At 33.9% G+C, this 19,449-nt stretch overlaps 4 protein-coding genes across 5 annotated transcripts; 1 reads left to right on the forward strand and 3 right to left on the reverse strand.

Moving 5' to 3' along the window:
• The first annotated feature begins 566 nt into the window (after positions 1–566).
• Positions 567–3,626, forward strand: LOC106363468 (glutathione S-transferase T3-like). The gene has a single exon (XM_048764583.1). It carries the CDS (start codon positions 595–597, stop codon positions 1,513–1,515), a length of 921 nt encoding a protein of 306 aa, XP_048620540.1. The 5' UTR covers positions 567–594; the 3' UTR covers positions 1,516–3,626.
• Positions 3,627–5,529: 1,903 nt separating this feature from the next.
• LOC106364871 (transcription repressor OFP18) lies at positions 5,530–8,010 on the reverse strand. The gene has a single exon (XM_013804355.3). The coding sequence runs from the start codon at positions 6,467–6,469 to the stop codon at positions 5,666–5,668; it is 804 nt and encodes a 267-aa protein (XP_013659809.1). The 5' UTR covers positions 6,470–8,010; the 3' UTR covers positions 5,530–5,665.
• A 1,459-nt stretch (positions 8,011–9,469) lies between these two features.
• LOC106364918 (transcription repressor OFP18-like) lies at positions 9,470–11,534 on the reverse strand. The gene has a single exon (XM_013804398.3). The coding sequence runs from the start codon at positions 10,286–10,288 to the stop codon at positions 9,776–9,778; it is 513 nt and encodes a 170-aa protein (XP_013659852.2). The 5' UTR covers positions 10,289–11,534; the 3' UTR covers positions 9,470–9,775.
• Positions 11,535–17,173: 5,639 nt separating this feature from the next.
• LOC106367823 (ubiquitin-conjugating enzyme E2 variant 1D) lies at positions 17,174–18,727 on the reverse strand. 2 transcript variants are annotated; one of them, XM_013807681.3, is made up of 4 exons: positions 18,472–18,727; positions 17,843–17,982; positions 17,615–17,740; positions 17,174–17,533 (listed from the first exon to the last, which is right to left on the reverse strand). In XM_013807681.3, the coding sequence occupies exons 1-4, from the start codon at positions 18,503–18,505 to the stop codon at positions 17,393–17,395; spliced, it is 441 nt and encodes a 146-aa protein (XP_013663135.1). In that variant the 5' UTR covers positions 18,506–18,727; the 3' UTR covers positions 17,174–17,392. The 2 variants fall into 2 exon arrangements, with proteins under 2 accessions (XP_013663135.1, XP_013663134.1); XM_013807680.3 differs by having other exon boundaries at positions 17,840–17,982.
• Between the last annotated feature and the right edge of the window lie 722 nt (positions 18,728–19,449).

The following is a 19,449-nucleotide window of genomic DNA, read 5'->3' on the forward strand; positions in this document are numbered from 1 at the left end:
TGTTCTTGAGATTGATGAATGTGATCTGATTGTTTTGTCTCAAACATCATTCATGATTTACACATGATTCGATATTATTTTGGAATTATGGATATAGTTTTCTCATACATTTTGCTCTGTTCTTAGTATATGCTTTACTCGATATTGTTTTCTCATACATTTTGCTCGGTTTTCTCATACATTTTGCTCTGTTCTTTCTTTGATGGTTGTGTAAAGATTGCTGTTGTGTGGGAGTTGCTGAGTGTTTCATTCATTACGGAACCCACTCTCTCTCAGAAACGGATTCAACATCATCAAAGCAAGAGGTAAGTACACTTTTCTTTTAATGCGTGTTCGATTGATTAGGTTGAATCAAATGGACTTGATTGTATGCCGGTAGTTGTTAGTTGCGTGTTAGATATTGATTTGGTTGGAGTGATTTACATTTAGTTTTCTTGGTTGTTATAGTTTTAAGTTAAGGCATTGATTGCCATTAAAAACATAACCATTGAAACTTCAACAACTAAAAACTTTAAACAACTTTAAAATCTGAACAACACACACATAAAAACAAAGAAGCTTTCCTTCTCCTTTGTTATTTCATTCTCCTTAGCCATGGATCCATTTAGTCAAACTTGTAGCTTTCAAAGCCACTTAAACAGTCAACATCAAAACACCCAACACCCTTATCAGTCTGTCCCTCGTGAGCCTAGTATAGAACTCTCTGCGTCTGATGCCTCTGTGTTCGGTTCACAATGGACTGAAGATGGCAACGAAGATGCAGAGACTGTGTCTGACCGTAAAGAGAGACGTAAATGGTCACCAACAGAAGATGGTGTGCTCATAAGTGCTTGGTTGAACACCTCCAAAGATCCAGTGGTTGGGAATGAGCAGAAAGCAATTGCATTTTGGAAACAAATTGCTGCTTATTTTGCTGCGAGTCCAAAGCTGGCTGGTTTGCAGAAGAGAGAGCTGACGCACTGTAAACAAAGGTGGGGGAATATTAATGAGCGCGTGTGCAAGTTTGTTGGCTGTTATGAAGCTGCAACGAAACAGAGATCGAGTGGACAGAACGAGAATGACGTTTTAAAGATGGCTCACGAGATTTTCTACAATGATTACAAGGTGAAGTTCACACGGGAGCATGCATGGTTGGAGCTTCGCCATGATCAGAAATGGTGTGGAGCCTCTTCTACTAAAGATAAAGTTCAGTCAAAAAGAAGGAAGTTAGATGACCAATCCGCACAGTCTTCAACCTCTGTTGCAGGAAGCCATGGAGGGGATGAAGGAATGGCTCGACCAGTTGGTGTTAAAGCAGCAAAGGCCAAAGGAAAAAAGTCTATGAGCAAGCCAGCAACTTTGGAAGAAGAAAGAAGGGAGTTTCAGAGCATGTGGGAGATTCGGCAGAAGGACTATGCTCTGAAGAAAAAGCTTAACAAGCAGAAATTGCTTTACAGCCTAATTGCCAATACAGAGCCACTTAGTGAACTAGAAATTGCTTTGAAAAATAAGCTTATTAATGACATGATGGCTTAGTTTCAGTGTCTGGGTTTGTTTCTCTGTAATGCTTATGCTTTGTGTTTTCCTTTGTTTCTCTTAATGCTTTTGGTTTGTGTCTGAGTTTGTTTCTGTGTAACATTGTGGTCTTTCTTAATTAATGCAAAAATATTAATGCTAACCACTTTGCAGTTGAAGTAAGTTCAAACCTGATCAGTTTTAATGTTGTTAAATGTTTAGAGTTGTGTCTGCTTGTGTTCCACCATTCATGATCGATATAAAGTAGAAAGAGTTGTGTCTACTTGTCATTATAATATGGTCTTTTGTTTCATGATGGTTTCACTTCTTCTCTCGCTTGCTTATTGTATCTTCTTGCTTTTGTTTCAGGTGAAGGCAAGAAAAAAAGTACCGGTTCATGTGACATAAGAAGACAATAGAGGGTGTGGCTTGTGTTGTACATGTGACATAAGAGGACAATAGAGGGTCCTTTGTTGTTGTATAAAAAGCAGTATACATGGGACATAAGAAGACAATAGAGGACATATGATGTATCTTTTGTTGTACATGTGACATAAGAAGATATCTGATGTATCTTTTGTTGTAACCAGTTGTTGTCGTGTTGTCTTGGTATATGTATTGTGTATCTCGTGAGTAGACAACTTGTGTGATACGCTTTCTTTATAAGTGGTTCCGAACCTTCATGTTTTCTTTATAAGTTGTACCGACCAAAACAAAACAACAACAACACGAGAGAGAGCAAATGGCATCTTTCTTCACATTTCTTCACATCTTTAAGTATTTCCAAATCTTTAAGATTTTGTTCTTCACATCTTTCTTCACATTTCTTTCTTAAATGACATCTTCTTCTTCTAATAATTTCGAAAAAATAGAGGAAAGATTCGACCAAATTTTCGATCAACAATTCGAAAATCTTCTCATTCATCATGGTCAGCATTAAGAAGCATCAAAGTAAAAAAAACGAGCCTACGTCGAAAGAGAACGAGAACAAGGACACATGCAGTTATGGAATGATTATTTTATTGAAGATGCAACATATCCTTCTCACATGTTTCGACGCCGTTTTCGAATGAACAAGCCCTTGTTCATGTGTATTGTTGATCGACTCTCCGCTGATATCTCATACTTTCAACAAAGAAGAGATGCTACTGGAAGGTTATGTCACTCTCCTTTACAAAAAGCAACGGCAACAATTCGTATGATGGCATATGGTTACCCAGCTGATGCGGTCGACGAATACCTCTAAATTGGTGAGACCACTGCGCTTTTATGCTTGGAACATTTTGTTCAAGGAATCATAAATTTATTTGGAGATGAGTATCTAAGAAAACCCACGCCAGAAGATCTTCAACGACTATTCGATATTGGAGAGATACACGGATTTCCCGGGATGAATAGGAAGCATTGATTGTATACATTGTGAGTGGAAGAATTGTCCGACCGCATGGAAAGGTCAATATACACGTGTATCAGGAAAGCCAACAATTGTTTTAGAGGTTGTGGCTTCACAAGATCTCTGGATATGTCATGCGTTTTTCGGACCTCCAGGTAAATTAAATGATGTTAATATTTTTGATCGATCACCAGTTTTTGATGATATATTACAAGGTCGAGCTCCAAAAGTGAATTACATTGTCAACGGACACGAGTACCATTTGGCTTACTATCTCACAGATGGTATTTATCCAAAATGGGCTACTTTTGTCCAATCTATTCCACTTCCACAACGTCCGAAAGCATCCTTATTCGATACACATCAAGAAGCTGTACGTAAAGATGACGTGCGTGCTTTTGGGGTCTTGCAAGCTCGATTTGCCATAGTCAAAAATCCAACTCTTTTGTGAGATAAAATAAAAATTGGAAAGATAATGAGAGCATGTATCATTATGCATAATATGATAGTAGAAGATGAACGAGATGGGTACACTCAGTTTGATGTTTCAGTTTTCACACAACCAGAATCAAACCGAAGTTCACAAGTGGATTTCACGTATTCTATAGATATGCCTTTAAATATCGGCAATATGATGAGCATTCGGAATCGAGTTCGTGATAAAACAATACATCAACAATTGAAAGCTGATTTGGTTGAGAATATATGGCAAAAATTTGGAACAAATAAATATTTCAACTAATCGGTTTTTTTGGTTTACGATTTGTATTTGTATTTTTAATATGTTTTTATGTCATTTTTATTTAAATTTTTATGTATTTTTTTTTTTCAAATCATTCAATTTTAAAATAAATATATATATATATATATATATATTTTAAGGTTCTTAACTTTTCAAATCACCAAATTAACTACTAATTTATTCATAAGAATCCATTAAGGACTCTTACCAGTGGACTTGCTCTCACCGGAGTATTTTGCTTTGTTTATGAGCTTAGAACTAAAAGAAATACAAAGCTGAGACAAAAATCATCTGAGATCCAAAGTGCTTTGAAAGAAAGCAACGGAATACAGATGGTTTCTTCCGGCACACCCAATGAAACATTTTTCCTCTACTCAAACTCAACTAATTTTGTTTGCCCCAACAAAAAACATTCAACATCAGTCACAATAAGTCGTTTCGCATCCTGCGCGAGACGAGCTAACAAATTAATAGAAGCCCAATATTTATGCGTTAGAGCCCACAAGGAGCGCGATTAACTATGTATTTGAGCCGTTGGACTATATAAAGCTTCTACCAAATGAACATTCTAAATTTCTGGCGATGACTAGGGATGTCAAAATGAGCTATATCTCATGATCTTGTTCAGTTCAGCTCACTTTTTCATGAGCATGATCTCTATATTTTAATTTCATTTAATTAATGAGTTTAATGATCGAATTTAAATTAGATCACGAATTATATGAACGATATTTAATGAACATGAGCTGTCTCATGAGCTGTCTCATGAGCTTGTTCATTTTTATACTTACAATTATATATAATATTATATATATATATTATATTTGGATAACTTTTTTTATGTAAAAAATAAATAATTTCTATATTTATCATATTTATCTTCTAAAATTAAAATGTCAAACCAAATCTTCTTAAAAGATAAATATCTATATTAATCATATTTATCTTCTAAAATTAAAATGTAAAACATACATACAAGACATTGAAAATGAATTGTCTCAAGACTCTCATGAACAATAAGGATTTGGATCATTGGTTTTGCTTTAATTTAATTTATATTAGGTGTTGTTTTTTAATTTTTGTCATGTATTGGTTTTTATTTAGTATTTTTTAATATTTAAATTTTGAACAATATTATAGAAGTTATTCTATCACTATTCTATTTTATTTTATAATTATTATTTTTATTTAAATCACGAGTTAGCTCATTTAACTCATGATCTAGATGATTTGAGTTCGAGTTTACATATTGAAGCTCATATAATAAATGAGCTGAGCTGAGCTAGCTCATGAAAAGGTCGAGCTCACTATGAGTTGAGCGAGTTAGCTCATTTTGACACCCCTAGCGATGACCTCCTTTGTCCGCAACGAAAACATTATGGACTTTGTTTTGCATTTGAATTAAAAATATTTTCATTAATCTTTAATGCTTCCATGCATAAACATGTTGTGCAATTTGAAAAAGAAAGTTCCTACCAGAAAGTCTGTTCAGATTCGCTGAAACTGTTGAATTGGTCAACGGTCATGGTCTGAAACCTTGGACACTTATTCTCTATTTTTTCGGACTAGTTTCTGTGCAGGAGATCCAGCTGCATCTTGGCTAATACACTGCCCCACTTTCGGTCAGCCACATCCTAGTGCAGCCGTAACAACTTTTATTGGGTTTGTATTTAAGAGTTTTTGCCACTAAACCATTATTCGGTATTGAGATAAATTTACGTGGAAGAACAAAGTTGTATAAGCATTACTAAGCTTCTAAAATGCTATAAAAATGCCTGAAAAAAGTGTCAGTCGAGCAAATGAGTTTCCTCTGTATACTATTCTGAGCAATTTTTTTTCACAACGATTACTATGGTTGACAAACAAAAAGAAATCACATTGGTTATACTGATCGCGCGAAAATGAATTGGTTCGACTTCAATTTCCGTTTTATACCACTGCTTCACTAGAGTTGTGTCTAGTATTATAAATTTAAAACATGACATATGATTTATGTATGTAATTATGTAAACAACATTTAAGAAGTAACATAACCACTAATAAATATTGTCTATAATCTTCTCCTCCATCTCAAACAACGACGATAAACAACAAACAACGTCCCTTCTATTCTCACCTATCAAATTATCCGGTAATCCCCGGACAGACGTCGACGAGGTATCATATGAGGACGAGTACGACGTGTAGAATGATAATGGCGACGATGGAGATTCCTCGACGTGGACAGGACGAGGTTCTTGGGCGATGTCTTTAGAAGTTTCTACTGCTAAGTTTAAGAGCAAGTCGACAAACGCGGCGCAGATGTATTCGTGGCTTGTCTTAACGTTGACTTTCAATAACAAGAAAAGAAGCTTCTCGAGCCTTCTCCAATCATGATGAAGAGCGTGTAGTTCAACCATCTTTTCCATGGATTTCTTGAAATCCAAGTAAGGGTCGTTTGATTCTACGGACAAGAGCATGAAGCCTTCTATAGAATCTTCTTCCTCAGGAGCATCTTCTTCTTCTTCTTCCTTAGTAACTTCTTCGAGTATGGAGTTTGATCTTCCTCTACGTTCGAAGATAAGTCTTTTTGATGATTTTAGTCCCCTAATCACATTCTCTATACACTCTATCTCCCGTGGCTTTTCCATGATGTTGGTGGTGGTAGAGGAGGAGGAGAAGCTGCGTGAAGGTGGCTCGGGTTTGTTGACATTTTTAGGTTTGTTAACGGTGAAGAAAGCTCTGAAAAATATTTTCTTAGGGTTTTGTTGATGACAAGAAGGTGATGGCCATGAAGAGGAAGAAGATGATGAATATGAAATGATCTTGTTCAGAAATGGGAGCTTCATTTTCTTCCCCATTTTCTTGTATTTTGTTTGATTGTTGAGAAAATAAGACTACAGAAGAGTATAGGTTTTCTCTTTTCTTTTTGGAGTTGGATTTAGAATGTGGCTTAATGTGTGAGACAGGGAAGGAATATTTAAGGCTTTTGGAAAGCTTAAAAAAAGGAGAGGCTGCACGAAAGGATGGGTGGGTCTTTTTCTGTAGAGAGGCTTTATTTGCTTTGTTTCAAGATTTGTTGTCTTTTTTAATGGTATTTAATTATTGGCTCCATATTTATTGTTTGGTTGGGGATCATTCATTTTATCTGAGTGCTTACCCCGGTTAAGATTTTTTCGTATTAGCTAAAATGTCCTTATTTGAATATCAAAAATTCAAATATAAGAATAATACATTAATATAATTTATTCGCTACATGAACTACATTTCCGTTAATAGTCTAATAGTACATGAATTTACTTTCTAAAAAAAATATTAGGTTAACTTGTCGATGAAAGTGCAAGTCACATCTTTTCAAAAATAAAAAAATGCAAGTCACATGCACGATATAAGTACATGCATATAGTACATTTAAGTTTTATTTAATTTAAGCTTTTATCTTTGTTTTATCTAATATCGCTTTTAATAAATTTTTAATTTTGATTATTAATAATAGAAAAATACATAAAACTAATTCGCCCTAGTTGCAGTGACCACTTTGATTAAGTCTTTTTCTGTAATTGATTAAGTCTTTTCAGAAACTATATTTGTTGATCAGCACTCTAGCTTTCTTAATTAAACAGGTTGAAGTTAGATCAAAATAGATGGATGAATATACTTTTAAGATTTGACTAATTTAAAGGCAGATGTGGTTGTGAATGCGAGAATTTGTATAAACATGTAATTGTAAATATTCAGAAAACAATTTTGATTTGAAAAGTTTGAAGCAGCACAAAACTGTAATTTTTTATAATTGCTATCAAACACCAATAACTACTATGACCCACAAACACTACGTACGAATCAATCTCTCAATTTCTAAAGTGAGCAAAAAACTATGTTATATGAAATTACAAGAAGAAAATAGAAATAATTATTTATAGTATATGCAGCATAACTAGGCAATGAATTAGTGTCTGCAAAAGCCAAAAGCTACGTAGTCAGTGTGTGTTCGCTTATCAACTGTACAACATCACCGAAATAATTAGTTGAAACTTGATAGCTGTACTTGCAGACAATATCCAACATGATCATAATATTCTAATTATTTCTTAAAATAGACTAAGAATTTGCAATATTAAAGAAGATGCACTTATTCGGTAACAAAACCAAATAATTTGAACACATGATCAGTACAATTATCTCCAGACCCCCTAGATACATCAAATTATCCGCTGATAACTAAATTCTAAACGATTATACCAATTATTTGCTAAGCTTCTATTATATATACAGTAATCATCTCTTATAGATCGTATTAGTTAAGTAAAATGATTCGAGCTATGTTCTATGCTTGGTGGTCGTTTTATTAAAGGTTAAATGAACGGCGAACCTTTTGATAAATGTTTAGTGTTAAAACAGGAAGTAGTGCATAAGATATTATAGTAAAAAGATATAAAATTTTAAATTAAATGCGAAACGAATATAAAAATTTACAATAGGCATGCATGTGTACGTATCTCAGACTTTACATATGGCACAAATGAATTAAAATAGAAGAAACCGAAAGTAAAACTCAACTAACAGTCGAACTAACCAACTAACTATCAAAGATTCAAAAGATATGACGTCGATGCTAAAAAAAATTTAAGTTCCGTAGCAGACTAAGCAGTAGCTTCAGCTGAAACATTTCCCAAACATTAATTACAATTAATTCACATCTCTTTCCAGAATCTGATACAGTTTTAATGCTAGGACCTTAATAGTTAAAGCCATCGGCTTGGATGGCCCGGCTTAAATACGAACATATCTACAATAAATTTGGATTGATCTGGTTCACGAAAGTTTTAGCTTAGAAATTTTAGTCTTGGCCGTCTGAGTCCAAACATAATATGGTTTAGTTTTGGTACTGATCAAGTTTAAAGTTGTAACGTGAGAAGACAAATGTAAAGGAGGGAAAAACGTGAAGGGACAAAAGTTTTTGTATCTTTTTGCCATTTCACCTAAATGAATTCACATACTTGACAAAAAAAATGAGAAAAGCAACAGTCTATATGCTTAGTGCTTACCTTCACGTATTTCCTCATGTGGCAGGCTTTGGCACCCACAAACATAATGCTATATCCCGAATCTTTTAAAGCAGTTTGAAATGTAGTAACTTTCGGATATGACCTTATATTTGATTTTTATTTAGAAGATTTTACATGTATATAATAATAATTACAAATTTTATCAGTGTCGTTGATATTTTATACATGTTAGTAGTGTTCAAGTTTCTATTATACCCTTCACTAATTTTCTTATAATTTTTAATAAATTTATCTAACTAATAAATTAATACTAATATATAACTGGAATTTGTTGAACATTTACACTAAAAAAAATACAAAATGACATTCTTTATGAAAAAATAAAACAAAAATAAAGTTGTTGCTCAAAAACAATGAAATTATACTTACACCACTACTTTATTATATAAAGAGAGGTATTACAAAAATTTCAGCCGAAGAACATATCTAATTACGTTGATTATTAAAGTTCCTGAGACCAAAACTTTGATGGGTCATATGTTGATGCCATGCTTGGGTATGATCCACAAACAAAATACCCTGTCCCTCTCTCTATTAGGATACAAAATAAAATGGAAGTAATTACGGATGGACTCAAAAAATAAATATTCCGACCTTCCTATTGAATAATATTGTGCACCATATCAACACATGCATGCATGGTACTCCCCTACGAGGCTTATCAATATTTTATATATATATATATATATATATACCGTACATGGATCCTACCACCTTCTATGCTAATTATCATATAAGTATATTACTGTTACACTTTCATTACTATCGTTAATGACATCCTTGGTACTAATCCATTACAAAACTAATGGTTTTTGTCTTGCTTTCGGAAAGAGTTTTAATTTTTTGTATTGACAAATGGACAAATACATAGATCAATTTAAAAATATATTACCAGCATGAGTCACACGCACTGGAAGCAAATAAAGAAGAAGAGCTCACGAGTATACTAACTGTTCATATGGCATGAGATGAAACCTCCGAAAAGATCTATTGGGTCCGTATATGCAATCTCTCTAGACGCAACTCTTGTAGATTCTCACACAAACGTCAATTGTGCATGCAAGATTACGACGTATCAAGCTTGTACATGTCATTTATCTATTTGGTCGTCTTCATGATACATTTTGAGGCTTCTCTAGCTGTGATGATGGGTGTGTACCTCAACCATCTCCACCATGAATCATTTGAAATTGTAGAAAAGGTGGATTGATTCCAAGTATAAGAGCATGAATCCTTGTTCCTCATCTCTTCGAGTATCGATTTGGATTTTCCTGTTCGTTCGAAAATGAGTCTTTCTGATGGTTTAATACCTTTGATCACATTCTCTATGGACTCGGTCTCTGGCAGCTCTTCTATGCCGTCAGCCGTGAATGATGTGGAGGAGAATGAGGAGGATAAGATGATGGCAGAAAGTGGCTTCTCTTCCTCTTCTTCTTCCTCTTCCTCTTCCTCTTCCTCTTCCTCGTCAACGTCGTAATAGTTGTTTGCGATACTGGTGGCTCTGAAAGATATGGTTCTAGGGTTTTGGTGATAAGAAGGCCCCCATGATGATGAATTTGAATTTGAAGAAGATGAAGATGAAAAATTCTTGTTTAGAAACGGGACATCCATTTTGTTCTTTGTTTTTTTTCTTCTGGTTTTGTTTTGGATTGGAGTCAGATTGAGAAATTAATTAGGGGATGTATAAGGGTCTAGGGTTGGGCTGTGGGATATGTTCCGAAAACTTCCTATTATATCGACCTTTTTATATATATATTGACTTATTGTTTTACCTAAAAAGAATGATGTTGATTGAAATTGACCAAGCATTAGATATTCTGAAAGTTCTGGTTATGTAAAGAAAGCATGTGGATTTTTTTATACAATTAGGTTTTGACTGACAAGTATTATTAGCGATAATGTAGTAGAGTAAATATTATTTCAGCTGAGTTATTCTACTTTTTAACCAATCAAATGAAAATCATTTTCTTCTCGCTTTATCTAAACACGGTTAATAAAGAGAAAAAAATACATACAATTTTACTCTAACTAAAACAAGAGTAAATACATTTACTTCACTGTATTCTTTCTTCCACTTTTATTTTTCCTCCTATTCTCACTTTTTTTATTTTCCACCTATTTATTCTAAATTTCTCAGTCACAACCTTATACCATTTTTATTTCGGGTTATTAGGAGGTTTCTTAACCTGGGGTTCCACAAAAACCATAAAAACCGATCACAAAAGTAATGAAAATATTGGTTGGGTTTTTGCACTGTTTGCGGGCCCTACCGATACGTGACGGCCTGCGATCAGTTTTCTTTTTTTTTTTCTTTTTTTTTTCAGACCAAAAAAATAAATTAAAACTAAGAAACCGTGAAACGGTTTAGCGTTAAATGCTCTTAGAATATTTGGGTCTTTGGATATTTGGTTATCCTCCGGTATCTACATATAATGATACGTACATGTTTCTTTTAAAATAGATTATTTATTCTAGAAAATTCAAACTAATGGGATAGCTTAAATCCAATACATTACAGGATGCATTCATTCTGAGACATGGACTGATTTCTACTGAATAATAAATTTTCTTTTTGTTAAACATGAAATTTTAAGAAGTTTTTTTTTTAAATTCAATATTATTTAACTTGTGCTTTTAAAATACATTGTTATTAGAAATATATTAAGTATTGAATTTTAATAAAGTTATTGTGTTTGATGAAATTCCTTAATTTTTTTTTCTTTCATAAATCTGATAATTTTGAATAAAATTTTACAGTATTTTAATTGAAATTCTGGCAGCTCTTTCTTAATTCACCAAAATCATAAATTCATCAAAACTAAAATCATTTGAAATCATCCCAAATATTATAAATATATTCAATGTATATTTGTGACTATTCCAAAAGATATTATCTAGTTTTCATTACAGGTCAGATACACCATATCCATGTCACTTGTCTAGTTTTACGTTGCTATAAGAAACTTAGAGCATCATCAACGAAAAGATACTCTTACAAAAGTATATGAATTTATTTTATTAATATCACTAAATATCATAACTAAATATTAAATATAAAAAAAACTTTAGCCACTTAAAGCATGGCAAATGTAATGACCGTTTTTCACTTTTAAAGAAATATCTATTATTTGAAATCCGTCTTTTCCATTTTCTCTATCTCTTTCATCAGTTTTTATTTGTTTCATTTTTATGTTGAAAAGTTATGGAAGAGACTCTCACTAATCGTGTTCTTAGATTCCAGGTAAAAGAAATTACAATGGTTCGAGATATATCTTATTTTCTTCTTTTGACAGAATAAAAGATATTGCCATAAAGTAAGGATTAAAAATGAGAACTTATAATGTTTTTATCATAAAAAATTAAGTTCATAATTTCGTTTAGGTATTGGATTGCTTACCTATCCATAAATCACATTGAAAATGTGAAGTACTTAAGTTCGGTCTTAAATAGTTTAGGTAGGCGTGGATGTATACATTCATTAACCATTAGGTCCATTATAGTAGTTCTGGTAAACACAATTATAACCGTGTCTACCACAATTTGTGTTGTCAGTTGTGTATTCTTCAAAAGCCTGTCGACAGACCAATACTATAATTACAATATGGATGCAACAATAGATCTCCGAATTTAATTTCACAATATCTCCATATTTATTAGTAGAAACTTGACAAAATTTGGAATAATGGCATGAGTCACCATCTCCGATGGTTTATTATATTTACTAGAGATTTTTCCGGACTACGCCCGGGTTTTTCCTATATATTTTAATTAAATTTAGGTTAGTTTAGAATTTATATTTGAGTTTATATATTTTATACTTAGACTGATAATACTATCTAAATTATTAGATATTATTGTACTTTTGTGTTGTTTTTGGCGACTACAAATTAGAAATTATTAAAATTCACAGTTTTTCTTTTCAAAATTAAAAAGACATATAAACTGGTAAGCAAGTTTATAAAAAAAAGTAAATTAATTCTTATTTAAAGTTCTGTTATTCTTTTCTCTTTTACTTGAGATTTTTATATGAAAATATGGTTAAATTAATGTATAGTTCAAACTTTGTTTTAACGTTAAAATCAATCAACAAGCATTTTTAACTTGCGATAATTTATTATTTGGTTATAAAAAATTAATATGAATATGTTCTTATGTCAAATACTTTTTTTAACATGTAGCAAAACATATTCGAAAGAAAAGATTAAGAAAATTCCATTAGATTCCATTTTCCTCCTTTCATGAGCGTTTGTTAGCTGCCAAAACATGTTTATACGACTAACCAACGTAAATTTTCAGAAGAAACCCTTTTACAACTTATTAGTATGGAAACATGATACAAATTTTCAAAAGAAAAGAATAATAAATATAAGTTAATAACTAATAAGAATAATGTCGACAATTATAAGTTTGTCACTTGATTTTGTCCCAATGACCTTGTCAAGCAAGTGTAATTCAGGTGCAATTCATACACTGCTATTGGCGCGCAAGCGCGGGGATTTTATTTGTAATCAGCAGCGGCAACTGTGGGTGTGTTCATATTGTTTGAATCAACCTTCTTGTTAGCATCATCAGAAGGATCAATTGTATCAGCTTAAAATACCACTTAGTAGGCCTTTACCTGCTCACAATTAATAAATCAAACATGCTTTAGAAAAAATAAGCTTAAGGAGAAACTATATCCTCAAAGAAATTAAAAGAAAAAGAACAATAATCACACTTGCCTACTACGAAAGCTTGAGTCTTCCGTTTGAACAGAGATTTGTCTGTTAGAAACAAAACACCACCACGTACCTTTCCATCAATGATCATTTCTATAGTGCAACCTATAGGACATTTTCAGTAACCCTGGCTTCGAAGACCCATTTTCCTGCATCAATCTAGCCAAAGCACACATGGATAATCTTTCTTACTACAATAAAACCATATACAACAACTGAGTGATTTCATATTTACAAAATAAATGCTACTTGATTCCAATACAATCCTAGGAGTTCTGTGTTAACAAACCTTGATTGATTCTGCTTTCGGCCACAGTTAGTTTCTACTCGCATTTGAGCTTCAATTTTTTTTCTTAAAGACAATCTCCCTGGAGTTTGTTCAAATTGTGCATCGTATCCACCATCTGTTAGCCATAAGAAAATAAGAGTAGGAAGTAATTAGCAAATCTGCTATAACCAACCAAAACAAACCAATGTGTAGGTAGCAGATGTCATCCAAGGGCGTTAGATTCTTATTTCAGCCACCAACACCGGAATTAAAAAAACCAGTCTTGTAAGAACCTAAAGAAACGACTGCAGCATAAAATTTAGCAGACGGCCCTTCTTCAATGGCTACTACTTTGGACCATACACCCGTTTCTATAGCGACAAACTAACAACCATTTTCTTGATTTCGATATCAAGAGACAAATTAAGCAATCGAAAGCCTTGATGCCACTGTTACATACCAACATCAAGCACATAGAGATATTGTAAAGGTTATGAGAATCAGTAAACCCTCAAAATAAAAATAAATTTCTTTCAGTGGACAGCCAAAAACATCTACAATTTTAACCAGAAGAGTGGTTCAATGGCAGAGAATAAGAGCAAAAGCTTACAATGATCCAAGGTGGCAACTAATCGTGAATAATCTTTGCAAGTTGTGTATATGAAACTGGCTGTCAAAGTCATTTCCAGCATACAAAACTGTGTTCAACTACATCAAAGAAGAACAACAACTAATAAGTGGATCTTGTTCCTCTACTTGCTCACGGTTCTGTCTTTTCTGATAACATAGAAACAAAGAGGCATTTTTTATTCCTCCTATTGCATATTCAAGTGTATAAACAGAGAGAAAGAGAAGCACCACCTTCTTTTTATGTGTCTAAATGTGCGGCATGATATTGGACTAAGGAGGATTAAGTGCAGATTTGGCAAAAACTATAGTGACGTTGTGGATCTGCATCATCATGGATCTCTTGGATTTGCTTCTCTTCATACAACATTGGATAGTGCAGATGCGAATCTGCCGATACAGCTAAGTGTGTTTGTTATTATACCTTTTGTATAAGATCTTCATGCTTACGTGATATCCTGCAAAAAAAAAAAACGTGGAGATGCCCACTCAATGAGAAGGGACCTAACACCTCTCCCAAAGGTTTCAAAATGATAAGCGGGACCAAAACTCGGGAACTCAAACCTAGAAATCACCAAAATCTTGAAATCCTGTATGTTAATCTGAAACTTCTGAAGAAAGGAATCTGCTCCTAGCCACACATCATCCAGCACAACAATATAGGGCCATCTTCTTTAACTTCCACAATCAGCTTCCTTAAGCCATCAACTGCTTCAGAATCCTTCTGGTGCTTCGTAACCGCCGTGATGGAGTAAAGTCTGTACAATGGTCCTAAAGGTAGAACACTTAAAACGACGCAGAAGAAGATATACACGAACTTCTCTGCAAATTAATGGAAACTAAATGAGAAACCAGAAATACAAATTCAAGAGAAATAGTGAAAAAAAAAGAAGACTTTCAAAACCTTTGATCTCTTCATCATGGCAAAGCTGAGTAGCCAATGTGGTTTTCCCGCACCCGAGAGGAGCAGAGACCACGAGATCATCATCACCATCATTAAGGAGCTTCGTCTTTACCTTCGTCAATGGCAAAGACGGGTTGTGAGGACTCATCCTACTCTCAACCCTCTCTTATGTATAGGTTTGATGTGAAGGAAACCGATAGGTCGGCATCGTTATTGGGTTAAATGAGAATAACATTTATTGGTGGAATTAAGATGAATATGTTGAACGATGGGGAAAACCAAGCGTTGATAGGAAAAACCATTGTGTGTTGCAGAGTAAGATTAGCGGAGGCGGCAAAGTTGCATAGTCAAGAACGATAACAATGATCAGCCCTAATCTAGTAAAACACAAAACATAAAGTTTGGTTTCAGATAAAACGCAGAGTTTAGTTTAATAAACAACTTTCTTTTAAAACCAAGTTGACTTAATAATCAGGGTACCGAAATCAGGTGGCGTAAATTGTCAAACCAAACACACTTAATGACCAGCCAGACCGAAAAACGTGGGCCCCCTCATTATTAAAAAAATCGAAGACCTGTCTGACGTGTCCATTTAAATGTTCTTCATTGGCTAATTTTTTTTTGAGGACGTAGCAGCCTCACCATTGAGTATATTGTGCTTCTAGTATTGTGATTTTAAAATAGATTAATTTTATAATAGAATTGAATTATATTCAGGGACACTTTATTTTAAAGAAAAAAATATAATGATGAACAGAAAGAAAATATATAGTAAATTCAATTTTCTCTCTATTATAAAATGAAAATAGAATATCACTGGAACATATTTATTGTAAATTCTATTTAAGAGTGAAAAGTAAAATATCATTGGATTTTATAAGCGTCCTTGTATATGTCTGAAACATTAATCATGTAAAGTTTGAAGACGTAGCAGCAAATTTAATCAAAAGGGAAAATGTTTGAAGAAGTAATTTTTCGCATAAGTTAGCAAAATAAAAAAAAAATTAACTTCTCGCATACCTTGAATGCATTTTATGATATTATCTAACTATAACCAAAAGAAAGTATCGAAGTTATATCTAGTAACCATATGAATATAAGATCCACCCCGAGTGTTAATGCTTGAGCTGACCTTGATGCAACATAACGAATTGAGCTTCTAAGCAAGTTATAGGTCTTTTATAGGGTCTTTTTTCTCCTGTTCAACGTCTTTTATACAGAGGCAAACTAGACCATTTAATTCATAGGTGCACCTTTGGTAATAAAAATAAAAAGTGCATATAAAAAGGATCGAACGTGGGAAAGTATGGGTGCATAAACTACATTTTACCACAATAAAAAATTTGGAATTTTAAAATAATTGTGGGTGCACTTGCCCCACATCCTGCAGCCTTCGCCACTGCTTTTATAGGTTCAACCATTATGTATTTTTACTTTCGAAGCCCACAAGTAATAGATAACGGTGAGGTTATGATAGAAAATGTTTATGGTCAGAGCTGCGGTAAGAAAATAAATGACTCAAGGTTGATTTTAATTGGTAACTAGAGGAGTTTTCGGATTGGTCGTCTTGATTGTAACTTTTTTAAACCTATGTAATTCTGAATAGCATTTGTATTCATGATAAGAAATTAGAAAATCATCAGGGCAACAACTGAAATAAACTCTTCTCCGTCCACGACAAAAGGAACATCAAATCACTGTGAAAAAAAAGTAAAGAAACATGTCGAGTATCGACCAACGACATCAAAGCTAAACAATGTATGTTCCAACTCAAATCACAGAGGTACGTACAAAGGTTTAGTGTTTCCATGTCAGGTATTTAGTTTTCAACGGAGATTGCAAATCAAGAATGATTTAACACAGAACATCAAGACGTACGTAAGGAAACAACTCATGATTCATAGTTGCAATCAAATATCTTCCCATCGATGTGCATAATCATCATCAACAAGAAAATTCAAAAGACTGAACACATGAACTGGGGAAGACGCTGTTTTTTTCTTTATAATTTTGCACACAAAGGATAAAGTTCAGATGATTAATCGAACAGCATCATCATCATCACCATCAACATAGACCAATTTTATCATAAATTTGAAAAAAGTTTGAGAACGACAATGGATTCCCCCAAGATACATATTTTAGTAATAGAAGGGGCAAAGATTTTTGAGCAGACCAGAAGAAGATTCCGGAAGCTACTAGAAGCAAGTGCCTTCTGGAGGTTGAACAAGCTTACGGTTATGCGACGCAGCCATTTCTTTCTTCAGTTGTACCAGTATATTCTCCATCGTGTACTCCCTCTGCCAGTTCGCAAGAAGTCCAAACTTCTTTGGATCCACCTACACATATATGCCGAAGCTAAGTTACAAGTGCATGTCAAGGAACAAGTGATGGCAGTATGGTAAACTTTTTAAGCTTACCACTCCGGTTTCATGGTTGACACAAGTCATGTTGACCCGTGAATGGAACCGGACGGTTGGGGGTTTCTCAGGGTAATCTTTGTCACAGAAGAGCTTCAACTGATAGATCCTACCTTCATGAACAGTCTGCGCATAGGAGGACATACAAATTGGTATCTGTTAGTGCAACAATCAAGCAGGTAATGAATTTGCATATAATGAAGGAGAAAAAGAAAAAGATATAACTACGTTGTGGGGACCGATGATAGTGCCAGTCCAAGAGCGCATGTAGATGTCATCACCATCGTCCATTCCATAGCTCACAGTTCCATCTCCAATACCTTTCTCCCCACGTTCAAGCTCCTCCAACAACCGGAAGTTTCTCGGAACTATATTTTGCAATAACAACAAGCATAAGAAACCAAACCAATCAAACTTTTAATCAAAGCAGCGAACATAAACACATCAGATTAATCAATTATCCACAAAAAAACTCCATAAACAAAGTTCCCAAAGAGACGAATAAAGATAACTTCAAGAATCTCCCACAAAACTCAATAAGAACTCTAGAGACAGAAAGATAAAGACTTGCTATCTTCTAAGGTCATGGAAGCAATCAAACTCCAGAAAACGATAACACTTTACACAATCAGGGAATCATTCTCAGCGATTTGTTAGAAATCATCAACGATCAATCATACATACGAACATAGATCATAGAACTAGTAGATCGATGAATCCTATGGAAAACATCTCGACACCTATCGATCTAAGCCAGTTCGAATTTTGAAAACCCTAAAACCCAATTAGGATTACCAAAACCCTAGAAAATCGAAACAGAGACGATAAATAGAGATGAAGGAGTCGAAATTGTTTACCGACGACACTCGATCCTCCAGAGCCGAGAGTCATGCTCGATCAAGTTTGTGGATTTGATTCGATTTGAGTTTTGAGATCTGAGCTCTGATCGTGCCGAGAGAGACGAGATTGGGAGAGAATCTTTGGTGAAAAGACAGAAAGCTAAAATGCGAGGGGCAAATTGGGTATTTTATATTAGTGGTAGCCGGTAAAAGTTTAAATTTGCAATTCTACTACCTTAGGAATCTATATTCTGTCGTATAATTCCTTAAGATTACACCAATTACATACGCATCCCTTTTGTAACTTTCAGAATCATATGATTTGAGTCCACTTTCTTTCCAGTTTCATTTCCCACTTCCTTTCTTTTGTTACAGCCAGGCCTGCGACTTCGGTTTTCAAAAACCGAACCGAACCGAACCGAACCGTCGGTTTTCGGTTAACCGAAGTTTTTAAAAACAATTCCGAAATAAACCGAATGAAATTTCGGTTCGGTTATCGGTTTATTTCAGTTTTCAATTTTATTTCCGAAAATAACCGAATTTTTAAATTTTCGGTTAATTTTGGTATAATTTTTCCAAAAGATTCGGATATTTTCGGTTAAATTCGGTTATTTCGGTTAAATTCGGTTATTTTTGGGTTATTCGGTTATTTCGGTTAAATTCAGTTATTTTTGGGTTATTCGGTTATTTCGGTTAAATTCAGATATTTTTGGTTATTTTCGGTTTTTAATTTTTTTTTTTTTGAAAATCAAAAACCGAACCGAACCGAACCAAAAACCGAATTAATTTTCAAAACCATACCGAATTGAAAACCGAACTGAACCGAAAACCGAAAAAACGGTTCGGTTCGGACAAAAATCTCAGGCCTAGTTACAGCCTTACATGGGATGTGACCCAGTCAACCCGAGCAATTTCTTCGGCCTTTAGTGGGCTAGAATATGTTTATATGGGCTTTTTTTTTTCTTCTCTGGGTCTCAATTTCAAATTTTCGTTAAA

Source organism: Brassica napus, chromosome C8, assembly GCF_020379485.1.
Source record: "Brassica napus cultivar Da-Ae chromosome C8, Da-Ae, whole genome shotgun sequence".
Taxonomy (NCBI): Eukaryota; Viridiplantae; Streptophyta; class Magnoliopsida; order Brassicales; family Brassicaceae; genus Brassica; species Brassica napus.